The following is a 20496-nucleotide window of genomic DNA, read 5'->3' as shown; positions in this document are numbered from 1 at the left end:
CAAAAAAAACCGTCGTTTGGATATTACAGTATAAATCAATAAATTTTTAGCGTGTTTGTATACTGGTTTAATTCCCTATTTGTTGGTAAGTCATTTTTTAGTTAAATTCATTGGTTTTCTATGGAATATTCACATTTATATGGTTATTATTTAGGTAGCTGTTACAGTATGAGTAGTTTTTTCTGGCTTGATTTATTCCTACTTTTTAATAAAAATAAAATATTTTACCTCTTATTATAAAAAAATTTTTATTCTTAAACTTAAAAAATAAAAACAAAATTTAACTAAACAATGTTGTCTAAATAAAAAGTCAAAATTGTCTAGCTGTCTAAATTAGGGAGGTAACAGTGCTTTATTACATACTCGAATTTCTTTTAGTAATTTCTGAAAATTATGAACCCCCCCCCCCTTGAAAAAATTCTGCGTACGCCACTGTATATATATATATATATATATATATATATATATATATATATATACTAGAGGGCTCCGCCCCCTGCTCACTACCGTTCGCAACCCCCGATAATTGCTACGCTATTACATTTTCGTTCGCTGCGCGAACAAACTTAAAGTCGTTTTTCTGGAGATTAGCTGGCAATTTTTCTGCACCAACATCACATAGAGAGGATATGATAGGATTGTAAAATGTCAGAGGAACTTATTATCAACATTATAAACTTATATAAAGCAATTTCAATGCAAACAATATTATAAACTTATATAAAGCGAGGAAGCAATATTATTTAATACATTACTATAGGGCAGGGATGGCGAACCAATGCACGCGTGCCACTTATGGCACGCGACACAATATTTTGGGCCAGCCACCGATCACAAAATTCACTATGAAGCACATTAACAATTCAATTAAAATTCACAAAAAACGAACAATTAATGCCAAAAAAGCAATTAATAACCATAAATTACAAGCGAACAATAAATAACTAGAATAAAAAATTAACAATTCTGCTTAAACTAACATTTTATAACCCTAATATATGTTATTTGTCATCTGATCTGCAACAACTGAAGTCACACTTATGTTACTTTAAGTTGAATTACGCGTATGACTGAGACATAGCAACAAAAAAAAAATTTCGTAGTAAATAAAGAGTTTTGAGTTGATAGTATTTAGTATTATTATTTACCCTATAATCACGAAGTCAAAACTATTTGTCGGCATGTCTATGACCTCATTAAAATATATTTTAGAAAAAATGGCACGTTGGTGCATGAAGGTTCGCCACCCCTGCTATAGGGCATTAGCCGGAGATTATTCTCCGCGTGACAGAGCCTAACTCAAACCATTGTTGATCTTATAGGATGCCGGACGCTCCCTTATGGTACTTTATCTCCCCCCCCCCAGTAATTTAAATTTTAAACTAAAAACAATTAAAACCTGATGAAAACAAACTTTACAAAAATTACAAGCAAATTTAAGCACGTAATATTAATAAGTTGATTCTAAGTAGTATTTCAAAAGCAAATACCATTGCAAGTAATTGCTCAATTAACTTCAATACTGTCAACTGACAAAATATTTTAATTTCAATCAGAAGTATTCGTAAGTACACCAAGATATTTGTTTTCATTTAAACATTTTGACTCTTCATGCTTCAACGTTTCTCCGCCGCGCATTCCGCCGTCGCGTATTCATGGCACTACGATTATTTTCCAGGTAATTTTGTGCAGCTAAATCATGTTCAGCTCTATGCCGCTGTTGATATCGCTTAAGATATTCACGGTGATCCATTTTTTATAAAAGATATAAGTATTTTAAAGTAAACTCTATTCAAAATATTTTGATAATTTTGAATGTAAATAATTTTTTTAAAAAGAGTGTTGATTCGAGCTTCCATCCAACGAGCCGGTATCCAACGTAGAACTAACGGACCTCTGAAATTACATATACCGTTGAACATTTAAAAATAACGCTAATATCTAAACCAATCAGAATCACGATTGGGTTTCAACATCGCCCAGCTTGGCGATCAACCGCGATCACAACTTGGCGAGAATCAAGGCGCACCCTCAAATATAGTCTACCCAAATAAAGAACTGCGTTCTATCAAGACAAACATTTTATTATAAAACTTTAGAACAACTATCTTTTTACATTGCCACTCAAAATTATTAATAAACACTGGATAATATTGCGTTAATGACACTTTTATCTAATGACATCATAAACAATCGTTTGCATAAAATTTAGTTCATAATAATCATATATAATCGTTTGCATGAATAATCGTTTGGTCTTTTTATAGCTTTACGTAACAAGTTACGCTTTTTTTTTTTTTTTTTTTTTTTTTTTTTTTTGGAATGACGATGTTATAATTTTGTTGTTGAGTTAATAAATCTTCCTTTTTATAAACGCAATAGTAGAGTTTTCTTAATTATTTGATTCAAAGTCCTCAGAGTTTTATTTGAGGTCAGTTTGTATTTTGTATTTTTGACAGCATTATTAAAAATTATAAACTTTTCACATACATGCGTTCTCAATTTTGATTGACTGTTTTGCGCGTCACTAACCAGAAGTCTTCTGTGATTGGCTATGTGTTATCATTCCACTCTCTTCTTATATATATATACATATATATATATATATACATATATGGGTCATTCTCACGAAAACTGTCATTTTTCAGTTCATAAAATCCCAAAAAAGTAAAGTGAATAAAAAGCTCTGAAACTTTTTATATTAATAGAAATATGCAATGGCATTATAAAGAAAGTATATATCTATAAATTATACTTAATATTTAAATTAATTAATTTTTTAAATAATTAATTTATAATTAATTAATTTATAATAATTAATAATTAATTAATTAATTTAATAAATTAATTTATTAATTTTTTAATTTATTTTTCAAATTAATTAATAAGTAAATTAATTATTTTCACTATTTAAAAAGTGAGGGAATGACACTAATAGTGAGGGAATGATATTTTATTTTAATACATGTTTTTATCTAAGTTACATCTACCTAAAGTTTGAAAATGATAACATACTAAGTATATCTATTATTTATTATAATTTAGTCTTATATATTTAATAGTTTTTACAGGTTTGGGAAATAAAATTGGCTGGCACGATTGAACAAAAAAAAATTTGATAATATACTCATCTTGAATCATTCCCTCACTTTAGCGTCATTCCCTCACTTTATACACTAGTGAGGGAATGACGAATTCAATGAAATTTAAAAATAACAGTTAGGCCTAATTAATTTCTGAAGTCAATCACATACAATTATATTCATACAAGAAAGCAACATATAATTATCCACTTTCTCGATGAAGTTGTATTTTATTTTACTCTAAAAAATGACATGAGGGAATGACAAATGTAAAAAATTTTACCTGGTTTGATTCATTCAAATTTATTCCACAGCAAAGCTTCTTTAAGTTGAAGATGGAAACATACTGCAATTTTGTTCTATGATGCCAGTTGTTAACTTCTGAAGTTTTTATTAAAATATTTTTATTCTAAGAAGATTGCAGGTGATAAGAACATTGTTGTGAGGGAATGACGCGAAACACTGGGGACAAAGTTTAAAATAGTGCTGTGTTAATATTTTTATCAGAAATTAAATGTAAAATTGATTTTCTGAATTCTATATTTCAGTATTCTGAAATAAAAAACACGAATTCGTAAAAAAAAAAATTTTATTTCAGAAACAATTTTTTTCTTTTTTTAAATCAGCAGTGGGGACAAGTGAGGGAATGACATATTGGTATATTTTAATTACCTAAAATAAATAAAAAATAAAAATTGATAATTTTATTTTTATTCTTTTGTTAGCTTGCATTCCGAAGGACACTTTCCCTGAATTTTTTTTTTTTTTCGTAAGCTGTAAAACAAACAAAAAATATACTGGGGACATGAAAATGACTGTTTTTGTGAGAATGACCCATATATATATATATATATATATATATATATATATATATATATATATATATATATATATATATATATATACTTACAGTTACTTTCTGCTTCGAATTATCTTTGGATAAACGACTTTTATAATGGTCAAAAAATTTTCAATTTCCTTAGAAAAATCTTTATATATGGTGAAATAAACTTTGAAAAGCAAAAAGTAAAATTAACATTAAGGATCCAAACTTCAGAGCTCTCTCCTGACCAAACTTTTGGGAGCCAATTGCCCATATAGCTGCTACACCCTCCATCTTAGAGGTCAGAAATCCGAATAAGTGGAAAAAAAGACAGTTTTATTCAAAGAAAATACGTTCTTGTGTTTGATGCCGTAACTTAAAATATCGTCTTTATTAATGAATCAGCCTATTTAAAGTCATCCCCTCGAACCACTAAGAGTGAATCCTAGAGCATAAAGATCCGATCATTAGATCAAAAGTTATTTATGGTGGTCTGTTTTTTTTTTGGGGGGGGGGGGAGCTATACATGGATGCTTACTCGGTAAAACCAAAGCTGTTTTCACCCCTTCGTCAGAACGTTATAATTTAAACGAAATAAAGTTTAAAATCAATTAAGGCGCAAATATTTTAAAAAAACTCTTTTTTCTTATCTAAAGGTCAAATATAGGAGGAATTCGTGTATGAATTCTTTCTTTTTCGAAAAGTTCTGAAATGCATTCAAGAATTTTTTTTCTCTCACTAAAAAAATCCGGAAAATTCTTCGCAATAATATGCTTCATAGGAATTTCTTTCTTGCCGCAACTTATTTTCAGAAATACCATTTTCTGGAATTTCTTCACAAAATCTCTTCTACTTCTAAGGTAGCATTTTCGTGATTTATAAATCTTATTCTTTTCACGAGGAAATAATTTAAGGGAGCTTTTCGAAGATTTTACCAATGAAATAAAAACCGGAGCTTGAATCCCCAGTCGAAGCTCTCTTTAATTTTAAACTCTGTATATTGATTGGCTGGAAAGAATGATTCAAAAACTAGCTAAGAGCTGTTGTTGTTGTTTCTAATGCTACTTTCCAATATCAGCAAACCTGCTTGGTCAAACAATGCGAAATTAAGGGAGAGAATGTGTCTCTTGCTTCTCAGTGGTGCCATCTATGTCCAAGAAGACCACTTCAGCCACACACGCATCATAGCCCGTTTATTGGGTGGAACTTTTTTTCATAAATCTATTCATTCATCTACAAATCGTAATTTTGACCTGAACCAGAAAACGATCCATCTCTAATTCAGTACCCCCAAAGGTATAATGAGTCAGGAAAATACGGAGGACTTCGTGACCCGACAGTCACACGGAAAGAATCTTCGGGAAGCGGGGATCGAACTCTTGACCTCTAGGACATGGTCCCAACGCCTTACCAACAAGGTTATCCCGGGCCAGCAAAGTTCTGAAATGATTAAATAAAGAAATACCATGCGACCAAGGGGATATATCTTTCGCTTTCTAATGAGGTGGACCTGGTTCGAATCTCAGCAATGGCTGTTCGATATGAATTCCGCACCCTGCTAGCACCGACTACAGTGCTGATGCAAAAATATCCTCAGTGATAGACGGATCATGGGTTAGAGTCCCCTCTCTGTCAGACTAACCGTGACTAGTTTTCGTTTTTTTTTCTTCTCCCTGTAACGCAAATGCTGGTTAGTTTCATCGAGTCTCCCACGAAGGAAAACTTCCCTTACTTGATCCAGGAGTTCCCTTATCTTCTGGATTGGGTTCAAAATCGCATGGCTGTGATTTTGAACACTAGTAGTCGTAGAACCAAAAATTGGGTCAGCTGTTCAACGACGGTTATAAAATAAAATAAAGTAATATAAGCCCTGGTGGCTCAGGGAATTAAGAGCTCACCTTTCAATCGCATGGACCAAGTTTTAATCCCAGCGATGGCTGGTTGATACGAATCCCGCACTCGGCTCGCACCGACCACAGAGCTGATGTAAAATATCATCAGTGCATCTACGGATCACGGGCTAGAGTCTCCATTAAAGTTAGGCTAACCGTGGGAGATTTTCGTGGCTTTTTTCTCTCCATGTAACGCAAATGCGGGTTAGTTCCATCAAGAAGTCCTCCGCGAAGGCAAATTTCTCCCAATTCTTGATACAGGAGTTCCCTTGTTTTCTGAATTACAAGGCTACGGAGTTGAACATTGGTAGTGGTAAACCCAAAATTGGGTCGGCTGTTCAACGACGGTTTAAAATAAAAACAAAATTAATAAATATAAAGCTCAATTTCCCCCAATGTACTTATATAATCATATACCTTATGTACTAATAACAGTGTTTCGTTTCCTCACCTGTAGAAGAGCCTACTTTTCTGATTATAGCATTTAATTTCCCCCTATTTACCAGTCTATCTGACACCATTGTTTAATTTCTCTGTTTATGCCAGTCTATTGTTGACAGTGTTTCATTTCCCCTGTGCATAGTACATTGATGTCAGCGTTTCATTTCCCCTGTGCACAGTACATTGATGTCATCGTTTCATTTCCCCTGTGCATAGTAAATTGATGTCAGCGTTTCATTTCTCCTGTGCACAGTACATTGATGTCAGCGTTTCATTTCCCCTGTGCACAGTACATTGATGTCAGTTGTTCATTTCTCCATATAGACACAAATTTATTGACATCAGGGTTTCCTGTATACGCCAGTCTACTCGACTGATATCAGTATTTCACTACCCAGTATAACTACTGATTTCAGTTTCCCCAAATAGACCTATCTAACCACCGAGATCAATGTTCACTTCCCCGTGAACAGAAACCTACTATTATAAGTTTTAAATTTTTACAAATAGACCAGTTAACTTTTTGTTGATATAATTTCGATGTACTCGGTTGATGTCACTTCTCCATACAGAGCTCTACTGAAAACAGTATTTCCTTTCTCCGTATGTCAATTTTTCATTTCCCTGTTTATATAACTTAACTGATAAGCAGTCATTCATTTCCCCTTATGTACCTGTATATTCGTGAAGACAAATTCCTCTTTATTTACTGAATTTTTTTTTTTTTGTCTTTTCATATAATGGTTATTTTTAATACAATGGCCATTTTCTGTCATTTTGTTCATTTTTAATGCAAGTGCGCATTTTTAAAGTAATACAAACGTCGATAGACAAATGTACAGTGCTCCAAAAAAACGGACCATAATAAATACCTTTTGATCTAATGATCGGATCTACACATTTTAAGACGCAACCTTATTGACTCAAGGGGTTGACCTCAAATAGGCTAATTAATAAGAGCTGACGATATTTTAAGAAACGAAATCAGACACAAAAACGTACTTTCTCTGACTAAACATGTCTTTTTTTTCAACGGATTCAGACTTTTGACCCCCGAAATATAGGGAATCGCCACAATCTAGGAAATATGGCCAAAATAGTTTGGTCAGGAAAGTGATTCAAAGTTTGGACCCCTTAATGTTAGTTTTACTTTTTGAGCATTTCGCTGTATCTGGAGAACTTTTTAACAGGATCGAAAATTTTCTGCACGCGATTATAAAATTCGTTTATCCAAAAATACCCATGCGAAAAATAACTTTTAGTAAATATTTATTATTTTTTATTCTTTTATTTAAGAATGATCGAAAACAATTTGAATTCTAAGATATACAATTTTGCATCATTTTAAAGAACATGAATTTACATGGCAAAATACAAAATTTGAGCGAAATCGGTGGAAAAGTTCTTGAAAAATTTATTTTCAAGAAAATCAGATATTTAAAATTCGATTTCTCAGAAACTATTTGATCGAATTTGCTCAAACTTTGTATTTTGCCATATACAATTATATTCCTTAAATTGATGCAAAAATTGTATACTTTACAATTCAAAATATTTTCGACCATTATTAAAACATAATAACAAATAATAAATATTTACTAAAAGTTATTTTTTGCATGGAATTCTCTCATCATGGAACGAAATTTATACTTGTGTGTAAAAAATGTTCGTTTCGCTTAAAAAGAGCTCTAGATATAGTGAAATATGCAAAAAGTAAAATTAACATTAAAGGATCCTAACTTTGAACCACTCTCCTGACCTAACTATTGGGGCCCTATTTACCAGATACCTCTACATTTTTGTGGCCAGAAATCCGAATCCGTTCAAACAAAGACATGAAAATAGGTTTTTGTGTCTAATTTCGTAACTTAAAACATCTCCTACACTTATTTATTAGCATATTTGAGGTCATCTCTTCGAGCCATTAAGATTGAACGTGAAGATCCGAAGATTAGATCAAAAGTTATTCAGGGTGGTCCATTTTTTATTTTGTGCGCTGTGCATCAAATTCTCTAACACATTTCATTTTTGCAATAGCGAAAAGTGTCTAAGAACATGCGTTTAAAAAAAGTCTAAAAAGAAATTTTTATTATTTTTTTCTTTTAATCTTTATTTTTCGAAAAAATTCATTTTGATCTCTTAAAAAAGGTGATCTGAAACCAAAACTGTAAAAAGGCGAATAAAAATACACGTTAAAAGTTATTAATAAGTAATAAAATAACTATATTTATCTTTACTAAAATTTATCAACAAAACAAATTCACTGAGCGGACGAATTTACAACATATGGCGTTTCCCAGGAAATCCAGCTCGCGCTTCTAGTAAATAATTCTAATGTATTAGCTCTTTGTAGTTCTAGTTATATAAATGAGTAGATTTCTATAATCGAGTTTAAACAAACATTCCTTAACTACAAGCTTCAAAATATATAATGCATAAAAGATATTTTTACAGCTTAAACTCTAGCAAATTTGACACATGAAAGCATAATCCATAATCTTTCCTTAGAATCTATTAGTAAACAACTTGTAAAATGTGTGTAAGAATAAATTTTAAGTTCTAAATGCATCGATAAGTATCTCATTTAAAGCTGTTTTAAAAAAAAGGTTTTCTGCGTTCTAGTTCCTTAAAGTGGCAATTAGTGAGATAAATCTGCAATTACAGAGCACCACTCATTGCTGTCATTTGAAAAGGAAAAAGTTTTCTTTTTTTTTTTTACTAATTTTAATGGAAACTAAAGAATTTGCTTCGAAATAAATGCATTTTCTAAACAATAGAAAGTATTTTATGAACGGAAACTGTAATTAGTACTTGTTTTAAGAAACATTTTTTCAAAATCTCTTTTCACTTAGATTTAGAAAATTATTATATATATTATTGTTTAAGTAGCCTTAGTACTCAATTAAATAAATAATTCCAAAATACTGAACAGGATTGATATGGTTAGACTAAACACTTCCATAGCTTCAAAAATATGCAGGTGGGAATTAAAGTCGACACGTTTCAGGCGCTCAAAAATAGGAACTCCATTTCAAGACTTGCCAAACGTGGAGGGTGAGGAACTAATGTCGTTATGCATTCATATGGATGACACTAGATTCCAGGAGATCAAGATGAGCTGATGTGACTGGAGAGGAAATATTTCGGCAGTGACGAAATTGAATTTATGCCCGTGATTCAAACGATGGTCAGCAATGGATGATATATAGAACTTTTGATAAATCATCCAATGCTGCCCATTGTTGGAACCTATCCATCGTGTTCCTTAAGTGTACATTTTAAAATGCGTCTCGTTTGTGCGATGTAACTATTGTCGCACTCGTAAAATATGTAAATGCCTCGGCGACTTTTAATGCTGATAGGATCACTAGGAGACATAAATTTATTTATGTTAGCGTGTTTAAAAATAACTTTAAAACCAAAACAGAAGAGAATAGCATCCATTTTATAGCAAACAAAAAACGAGGTAAAATAAAGGAATAGCAGAAGAGGATCTTTTGGGTCTAGCCCATGTAGCACGATACGTAAGTGAAATGTAAATTTTTGGAAAATTGGTACATTTAATACGCTTTATGAGTAAATTTTACATAATATTGACGGAATGATATAACTATTGAGATATTTGATTTTAAAAAAAACTTTGGTAAATTTTACGTCATATAAACGGAATGAACTTTACTATCTACCCTTCTCTAAGATTGTTTTCGTATATTTTGCGAAAGAATGTTTACTATTTAGATATAGTAAAAATGATTCGGCGTATTTTACGTACTATTGACGAAGCAAATTTACCATTTAAATTTCGGTAAATTTTGGTTCAAATTTATTGACGCAAGTTTTCTGTTTTCTGGATAACCACTCTTTTCTGTAATTTGACGGTTCAACTTACGTTTATTTTGATGTAAATAATATGTAAAAATAACGTGCTCATTCTTACCCAGTAAAAAGTGGTTGATGAAATATTCTTAAAATAAACAAATTTGTTTACGTAAAGTTTTACGTAAATTTTACATTGTTTGGTAAGCCATTTTTTGCTATAATTCGACGTTTGAACTTACGTAAATTTTGTCATATTGTTGAAGTAAATGTTATGTAAAAATAACGCACTCTTTTTTACTCAGTAAAAAGTGGTTGATGAAATATTCGTAAAAGAAGCGAATTTGCTTATGTAAACTTTTATGTAAATTTTACTTTTTTTTCCTTCTTTTTTTTTTTTTTTTTTTTTTTTTGCTGTATTTCGGTGTTTTAGTTTTACGCAAAGTTCGGAAAGCGCCAACCGGCCTGTGTAGGGGGCAGGGAACTGTCTTTGCATCAGAAAGGTTCTGGGTTTGAATCCCGGGCAAGGTATGGATGTTTTTTCCCTCTCTGTACTATCTGTCCTTACTGTGGGAGCGACGTTGGCCCACCTAATATGGTGCCCCTGTAAGAGAGGTCAACAAAATCGCCCTGTTGATGCCTGAATTGACGAATGTTAACACAGGCGGGCATTAGAAAAAAAAAGAAGAAAAAAATTTCGGAATGCTTAATAAAATTTGAAGGTAAAAGATACGTATTTTTGGCATAAAATTGATGGCTCTCTGCTGCCTGGGAGTCGGTTTAGCAACAGCTAAATCAACTTCAAAAAAGTTAAATCCATGATTAGCAACAAGGGAAAGGAGTTTGAAGAGTAAGAGTAAAGATTAAACACGAATAAAACGGAAATTTCTGTTCATTTGTTTTACGCGAACTTATCGCGATACTTTCGTTTTGCTGCGAATTGCTGTCATCAATTGCTTCACATTGTTGGAAACTTGTCTCAAATTCAACTTCGTCGATGTCAAAATTATTTTCACCTCTATCACATCAGCTCATCTTGATTCCCTGGAATTTTGTTTCATTCATAAAAATGCTGATTCCCTTCTAAACGACATTAGTTCCTCGCCATCTCGCTCCATAGAGCGTGAAATGCATTTTGCCACGATTCACCCTCCTCAGGCACAGTGGTTTTTCTTATACTATTTTCCAATATTAATTTTATTCATTTATTTTTGTTTTACTCTCACTACTGGGGGTTTTCTAGTTTTGTTTTTCACCTTTATTTTACATTTTTCGTTAGCAATTTTACATTTTATGTTAGGAGCCGGGATAATCTGGTTGGTAGGGCGTTGGGACCATGTCCTGGGGATCGTGAATTCTAACCCCTCAGGTTGAAGACTCTCCGTGTAGTAAATGGTGACAGGTGCACGTTAAATCTGTAGGGTCACAAAGTCCTCTGTGCTCCCATAACAAATTATACCTCTAGAAGTACTGAATTTGAAATTGTTGGTTTTCTGGTTCAGGTCAAAATTACGATCTGTGGATAAATAAATGGATGTCTGAATGGGTCCGCCTTATAAACGGACTGCAACGTGTCTATGGCTGAAGTCGTATCCTTGGCCATAGATGGCGTCACTGTAAAACAAGAAGCGCCCTCGCTGCCTTAATTTCGCATAGTTTCCCCAAGCAGGCTTGCTAATATTGGCAAGTTACAATGGAAGCAACAACAATACTTTATATTTCAGAAATTGGAATCCATCGGAAAAAATGTATGTTTATTCAGAGAAAATACGTTTTTGTGTCTGATTTCGTAACTTAAAATATGCTTTGCAGTAATTAATTAGCATATTTGAGGTCACCCTCTCAAGCCCTTAATATTGAGTCCTAGAACGCGAAGATCCAATTATTAGATCAGAGTAGTCCATTTATTTTTTGACGTATTTTACACTCAATAAACGTATATTATCGCGCTATTTTCAAAATTGCATTGTATAAATTTAAGTTATCTCAATTAGTTTAAGTCAAATTAAGACTAGTTCCTTTTATGCATTTTTCGAAACTATTTTTTTAGGGAGATGAATAAGTCTTCCGTCATAAACATTGAAATTGAGTCCTGAGTCTAAAAATTGAAATTGATTCTTAGTATGCAAAAATCCGACCATTAGATCAAAATTAAATCAGGGAGATTTGTAATTTTATTTATATTTATTAATTTCGTAATTTTTCCTCTTCCTTCCGTTTTTGTTGAGTGAAATAACACCTGATACATGCTACTCTGTATATTTTAAAGCTTTAAGAAAACGATAGTTTTGTTACTCCAATTTAAATCTCAAATTACGAACTAAAAATACATCAACTTAAGTTCTTCAGAATAGAAGTACAGTTAACGAATACTCGGGTCATGCTTAATGACGAAATCGAAATCTTTGACGTCAATAACTTTTAATGAAAGAAACCTAATGCATTATGGGATATCGGTATCAAAAGAATCCATTATTACCTCACAGCTTCGAAACCAATAATAAAATCCTTTCCATTTATTGCCATAAAAATTGCCTCGTTTCGGTGAAGAATTTTTCACGGGGATGTGTCACTTTAATATGCTTCTCTTAAAAGTCTGTTTCCGCGCTTAAGCGATGAAAGTGCTTTTTCTAGTACCCTGATGTGTTTTCAAACAGAAATTACATACTTTCTTTATTTCTTTCCTTTCATTGGGGATATGTTGCGGTTGCAGTCATGGTTCGAGATATTTTTTTCATAATTACTTTATTTTATCGGAACTCCATAGCATTTCTTGAGAATGAGAGATCTTTAGTAGTTATAATAAAATAACACAGGCTAATAAGAATTATAAGAATTTTTGTTAATTCCTCGTTTTTACTTATTTAGGATCAAAATTATTACTATTGATCACAGAATGTCTCCTAAAAAAAGCGACTCTATCTGGTAAATAGGGCTGTCTATGGGCTGAAAAGATTTATTAAATCTGGGTTTCTTTCTAGAAAAACAAAGTTCCTAATTTACAAAACTCTTGTTAGGCTGGTCGTGACTTTTGCTTCTGAAGCTTGGGCAATGACAAAACTGGTGGGAAATTGTATCGTAGTAGTTGAGAGAAAGATTTTGCAGAGTATACTTGGCGGTATTATTATGAAAACAATAACTAAAGAAGGAGATTTAACTTTGAACTGTACAAGATTTATAAGCAACCCGATATTATCTAATACATGAAAATAAACAGAATGAATTGGATGGCCCATGTGATTCGAATAAGTGATGACAACACAATAAAAAAGATATTGCTTTTTACACCCACTGGAACACGAAAGCGGAGAAGGCAGCGGTTGAGATGGATCGGTGTAATTTGATTTTTTTTTGCAACCAATGAAAAGAATAGGAGATCAAAGATAAATCGAAAGTCGTTATGGAGATATCTTCAGAGAAAGGCATTGGCCCACATTGGGCTGCCTGGCCAACTGTGAGTTGCCACATTACAAGAGGAATAATGCTGTTTATTCCTTTTGTAATATGGCAACTTAGACGAAACTTTACAGCTTATGATTAATAAAAAAAATTAATAATAATAAATAATAAATAAATTACAGTACTAGAAATTAATTCTGGCCCGTAAGTTCTGAACCGCTAGAATTTAAAACGGAAGAATTATCAGTGGTCTCATGGATCAAGAACCTATATAATGTGGTACCGTGATTTCTAAATTTTGGTTAAGTGTTTTTGTCCAAAATAGCAAACTGCATTACAATTTTAACATTATATATTCTGTGTATTATAATTTTCCAATCACTTTATTAACTTTTTGTCAAAAAAATATCGAGACATTGTTAAAAGAGATATATCTACAAATATGCATATACAATAGTGCGGACGATATTTTAAGTGGCGAAATCTGTAGCTTTTGAAGTTGATTTTAAGTTACTCAATCTTTCTCTTATACTTTTACTCGACATACTCGACATACTTTTTCTCGACAAATTAGAATTTCTGAGACTCAAAATATGGAGGATATCTTCGATCTGGAAATCAATTAGTTTAGGGGGGAGAACGGAGTTAAGTTATTGTTTATCGGAGTTTAAATTATTGGAGTCCCCCTAGTGTTAATTTTAGTTTTTGCGTAATTATTTTGGCCATATTTTTAAAACTTCTTAATTGAATGAACAAAACTTTACACGCAATTATAAAGTTCATTTATCCACAGATAATTCCAAATTAAAAATATTTTAACATTTATTTCTCATTTTTTTAATTTTTTTTATTAATATTCGAAAAAAAATTGCAATATTAAGGTATACAATTTTTTATTTTATTTAAATTTAAACTATGTTATTTTAAATGGCAAAATACAAGCTTTAAACGAAATCGTTCGAAAAGTTCTCGAAACATAAAATTTTAACTAGAAAACTTTATTTAAAATCTAGTAACTTCGAAACTATTCCACTGATTTCTTTAATAAAAATAATATTTAGTATGAAATTATTTTTGAAAAATGTTTTTATAATTGTGAGTAAAATTTTTTTCCAATTCGAAAGAAAAGGTCTCGAAATATGCGAAAAATACAAAAAGTGAAATTAACATTGAGGGATTTTTGACCGCTCTGCTGCCTAAACCATTGGGAATATATTTTCTAGATAACAGATACTATTGCGTATTACTAGGTTTGCAACGTATATTTTGTGGAAAATATTTTAAAATTAAATATTTCAAAAATCCAATTCATTTTAAAAATTTCGCAATAAAGGAAAAAAACATGTTTATTAAGAAGTTTTTTTTTCCAATGGCAAGGCATATTACACTTATAAAAACAAGCTAATGCGAAACATTAGGGTGCAGCACAATCCTACCTCCTCGTGGTGTACCCTGGGCAACGCATTTATACGACTAACTGGTCAACAATTTTTGACATTAAGACGAAGCACGTTTTTGTATTTGACTTAAAATATTTCCTACACTAATTAATTAATACATTTAAGGTTGAACCCTCTCACTACATTAAGATTGATTCTTCGTAAGTGTAAATCTGATCATTAGGATCCAAAGTTATTCAGGGTGTTCACATTTTTGCACACTGTACATAGCACTAAAAATAATTAGAAATTTAAACAGCGGTCTTCCCTCTACACACTCAAACCTTTTTTAGTGCGGTAGATGGGAACCGCGTAAAAAGATATTCACCCAAAATTTTAGGAATAGCTTTAATAAAAGAAAATTTTCGCAACACAATTAAAAAATTTTATTTTTTATGATAGAGACCACATAAAAAAAAGTATCACGTAGAGTCATAGAGAGACTCCACCTTCTGCTATTCGTTTTAAAATCGCAATCGAACTTCGCAGATCAGAAACAAATCAGAAAAAAAGTAAGCTTCTTCTACTTATTCGTTAAAACAAACAAAACAAAGCATGAGACAACACATCTCATTTACAAAAAACTCAACTCATCGACCCAACGAGACACGCAGGAAAACCGAAACTAAGACGATGCCTTCGATGTTCTTAAGCGATCCATGAATGTTTCCTTTGCTACGCAAGAATTCCATGGCAATAGGATAATTTCTTTTATTTAAATGGAAACTCTTACGCGTTCAACAATTAAACTACGCGATTACAGAATTCATTACATAATGTAAAGTTAAAACTGAGACAAAATCACAGATGTATACACTTGCCAATAGGGCATTGAAAGGATCCAGCCAATCAAGCCAGCTTGAATCCTGCTGGTGGAACCAAAATAGTGAGGGTGAAGTAGTAACAGGTAGTTAAAATGAAGACAACAAGTAAAGCAGAGTAAATTCAATTAAAGTACAAAAAAACAGAGGATAAAATACCAATAGATACTAAAAGGTAAGAGTTAAAAGGGGTGTTTAACAATCTAAAAACCGTGTATAAAATACAATCGCAATGTAAAATACCAAATGTATTAAAATCCAAAGGTTGTAAACAAACCTTAAGCATGTATAAAATGCAAAGTCAAGTTAAAAGTCAAATTAAAACACTAAAATGGCAATGTGGTCCAAAAAAAAGTTTTGGCAAGGTGGTTAGATTAAGCAGGTTAAAATTTTAGTTATTGTCAATTTTGTTTATTAATTCCATTTGTTCCTCAAGAGTAGTTTTAATGATAATTTTGATAATTTCTCTACAGACCTTGTCTGCAAAAATTTGTTGGTCTGTTTTTTGGAAGAAATAATTTTTTCGGAGTGTTCGGTACCGATCACAATTATATAAAAGATGCTCTATGGTTTGTCTTTGGTTACAGTTTGAGCAAGTATCTGATTTATTAAAAAATTTGTTTTGGTGTACTCCGAACACTCCGTGCCCCGTCAGAAATTGGTTAAAATAGAAATTAGTTTGCAACCTTGTAGTTGACGGGGTCTTAATGAATTTCAATGTATGCCTGCCTTTCTCAGAATTTTCCCAATTGGTTTTCCACCTTGCCATTAAATATTGTTTGATTTCTGTTTTAGCTTGTTTGGGTGTCTTCAGAACCTGGAGATCCACACTGTCAGAACCAATGGCTTCCTTTGCTGCCCTGTCTGCCTCCTCATTGCCCTGGATCCCCACATGTTCTTTTACCCAGTTCAAAATAGTGTTCTTATTCCAAATTTTTTTTATCTCTTCTATGAGTTTGGAACTGGGTTCTGGGTCAGCCAGGGCCTGGAGGGATGATAGTGAGTCTGAAAAAATCGTTGCATGTGTAATATCATGTTGACGTAGCCATATCAGGGCAGACTTGATTGCCAAAAGCTCTGCAATAAATATGTTGGTGTTATCGGTGACTCTGGTGGAGGCTTTGAAAATCGTGATACCGTTGTTCTTGACTATCATTGCGTGTGAAGTCCTGAATTTATTCGGACAATATGCCTCCATCCGAGAGCCATCAGTGTAGATCTCCACTCCCTGATCTTTAGGGCTGCTATATCCCGAGGGCAAAGCAATGTAATCTGAAGGATGCCCTAGGGCTGGTTTCTCGAAATCTATGTTATGATCAAAATCAATTGGTAGAGTATAATTTATGTCCTCGAGTCTCCAGCCCCACCTCACCCTTTTGCAAAAGATGTCCTCCACGATTTTCAAACCAATTGGCATAACACCCGCCAGTATCTGGATTGCCTCTGTGCTGGTTGTAGCATAGGCCTTCGTGATGGTTAAGAGTGGTATTCGCTGGATACTGTTTAATTTTTCGTTAATTCTCCTAGTATTTCTGTACCAGACACTGGCGGCGTAAAGTATAATTCTTTCACTTGCCTGGAGATATACGCGTTTCAACAATTGTGGTCTGAGACCCCATGTAGCTCTGGCGACTCTCCTAATTCCCTGATTAAAACCTGTAATTCTGTCTCTAATATCGTTTAAGTGTGGAATCCATGTCAGACCTGGATCGAGGGTCATCCCTAAGTATCTCATCGTATTTACATTTTTAATATTGTTTGTATCATCCGGTCTAAATTTAATACAGGGGAGTCTTCCCATCTTTTTTTTATTTTTTGGAAATGTAATAAGTTGAGTTTTTTCTGTCGAAAAATTTAATTTGTTGTTCTCGGCCCAGTCTGACATGTGGGATAGAATATGAGTCGCCAGTTTATCAAATTTATAGAAAATTGGACCACTTACCAGCAGTAAAATATCATCTGCAAATGCAATGATATTGAAATCATCATGGTTAAAATCAATAAATTGGCTAAAATTTATATTACGAACTAAACTAAAAATGTCATTAACCAAGATCAACCATAAAATGGGTCCAAGCGACGAGTCCTGTGGTACACCAATGTTTAAGTTACTTTCTACTAGAGTATCACCGTTATCTCCTAAAAATTTAGCCTTTCTATCTTTTAGGAAGCTAAAGACACAACCGGCCAAATTGTCGGGCAATGCCAATTTGTTTATTGCGTTCTTCAGGATTGTCCAATCTGCACGGTTGAACGCATTCTCGATGTCCAGAGCCACCCCAATGGTATGCTTATTCTCTGATTTTTTCACAGATGATATCAACAACTTTTTTAAGCGCCTCGTCCGTTCCCCTCCCAGCCCTGAAGCCATATTGATTGTCATTGATGAGGTTTCTTTTCTCAAGATGGTATGTTAATCTTTTTGTAAGCATTTTATCTAATATTTTTCCCCAGACGGCTAGGAGCGAGATTGGACGGTAATTGTTTGGCAAGTTTAAATTTCTGTTTGATTTAGGTATCAGGGCGACTCTGGCAATCTTCCATGGTCTTGTAAAATAGCAGTTCATAAAACAAATGTTGAAAAGAGCTAGCAACCAATTTCTATTTGTAAAATAAATATCTTTAAAAATTTCGTTTGGTATACCATCAGGGCCCGGCGCCTTGTCTGTTTTAAGACCGTTGATAACCAGCTCCAGCTCACTTACAGTAAAATTTGGCTCACTTACATTTCTTCTCACAATATCAATGTTTTCACAATTCGTCTCCGGGAAGTGGTGCTGCATGATTCCCCGAACTGACTCCTGGAGGGACTCCGCTGCATTTCCATTAATAAGGATTGGATTTATGATTAGTTTCTCATTCAAAGTACCCTTAGCTATTTTATACGGGTTGGAAAAGGCATTTTCCGTTGGGAGGTTGTTAATATAATTTCTCAAGTTTTCTGCCTTTGATTTTCTGATAAGTTTCCTGTATTTAGCAAGGGAAGCTTTAAATTTAATCATGAACAGTTGTCTAGTCTCGGGATTTTCCTCTCTTTGAAATCTCCTCCGTAAAGCCCTAGTTTGTTTTCTATGGAGTCCCAGAACTGGTGTCCACCAGGAGCAATGCTTTTTGATTAAGATTGGTTTTCGAATTCGCGACTCTTGGCAGGCCGCAATAATTTCATTGCTTACTTTGTCAATAAATTGATCAATTGTTGTTGAGTCGTTTAGCTTATCAAAATTATTTCTTTGAGTAATTTCATAGAGCTTTGGTCTCAATTTCAACCAATTAATGCTATTATATTTAATAGTGTGATGTTGTCTGTTTACATTGCTCTGTTGACAACTGGTATCAATTGTGGCGGTGATTAATTCATGGTCAGAGCATGAGACGCCGTCGTGGACCTCAAAATTACCAATACTATTGCAGTTGGTGGCAATAATGTCTATCCAGCTCTGCCCGAGTACTGAATTGAAAGTAGGGGGAGAGTCTGGACTGTTAACAATATCCAAGTCGTGTTTTTGCAGAAACTCCACGACGGCATCTCCTATGTCATCTCTCTTGGGGCCCCAGACAGTGGATTTCGCGTTCAGATCCCCACACAGCACCACAAATTTTCCCCGAGAGGCAGCCATGATTGGCTCGAGAACATTCAGTACCAAGTCAATTCTATCGTTCGGAGGACAATATACAGAGAAGAAAATATAATTATGACAACCAAGTTTAAAATCTATTACACATATGCACATATGGCAACGTTACTTTTAAAAAGTAACGAGTAAAAGTACAAGTAATTTTAAAAAAAGTAACGAGTAAAAAGTAAAAAGTTCTTATTTTAAAAAGTAACGAGTAAAAAGTACAAGTAAAAGTACAAGTACTGAACAAAAAAAGTAACGATTTAAAAGTACATTTCCAGGAAACCGAAAATTCAAAGTAACCTAAAATTTTATTGAATAATACTCTTATGTTCTTTAATGTTTTTGCAAAATTGTTGTTATTTATTTAATTATTTTTAATTTTGAAAGTTATGAACATTAATTTATTTTTAAATTCGGAATATTATAATGTAATTTTATAACATAATCGTATAATATAATTTTAAAATCAAATATAATTTTAATATCAAACTTTTTATGGATTTGCATGAAAAAGAAATTTTATCTATTAATTTTAATTTTTAGTTTATCATTTTTATTTATTTAAATTACTATTGATTTAAAATTGTTTGACTCTATAGAAACGCGTTTTAAAAGCACAAACATAAACAAACCAAACACGTGGTTTCAGATAGCTTTGTGATCTTTGAGCTTGTAAAAAATAATTGAATGTGCAGTAAAAGTTGAAACAGAACAGTTTTATATATACAGTTATATACAGTTTTATATATACAGTTATATACAGTTTTATATATACAGTTATATACAGTTTTATATATACAGTTTATATATATACAGTTTTATTTGTAACAATGGCTAATGCTGAAGTCATGCGAGAAAATAATTTTCCGAACATTTCTGCCTAACGGAATAATTAAAATTTGTTAACGAATTTTTAGTTTCAGCGGCTAAGTTAATACCTTCGAGTTTTCAAGAGTTAAAATAGTAATTATAATAGTTTTCGATAGCACAAATAGTTCTGAAGTTCTTAGAGATTTGACTGGGCGTTGTTTGATAAGGTCCGGCATAAACATAATTTTAGTAAAAAATGTACTAGGTAAAAATGTATTAAGTAAAAAATGTGTTAAGTCATTAATGTATTATTAGTGAGTTCAAAAAGAAAATTAAAAAACTTAGTAGCAAA

At 32.6% G+C, this 20496-nt stretch overlaps 1 protein-coding gene across 1 annotated transcript; it reads right to left on the bottom strand.

The window, feature by feature from the left end:
* Positions 1-13467: 13467 nt before the first annotated feature.
* LOC147803163 (uncharacterized) lies at positions 13468-17434 on the bottom strand. Its single transcript, XM_087152939.1, has 2 exons — positions 16476-17434; positions 13468-13585 (listed from the first exon to the last, which is right to left on the bottom strand). The coding sequence occupies exons 1-2, from the start codon at positions 17432-17434 to the stop codon at positions 13468-13470; spliced, it is 1077 nt and encodes a 358-aa protein (XP_087009065.1).
* Between the last annotated feature and the right edge of the window lie 3062 nt (positions 17435-20496).

Source organism: Parasteatoda tepidariorum, chromosome 10 (genome assembly GCF_982258835.1).
Source record: "Parasteatoda tepidariorum strain Cologne lab strain chromosome 10, Ptep-v5.0, whole genome shotgun sequence".
Taxonomy (NCBI): Eukaryota; Metazoa; Arthropoda; class Arachnida; order Araneae; family Theridiidae; genus Parasteatoda; species Parasteatoda tepidariorum.
This window is presented reverse-complemented; position numbering and strand designations above follow the sequence as displayed.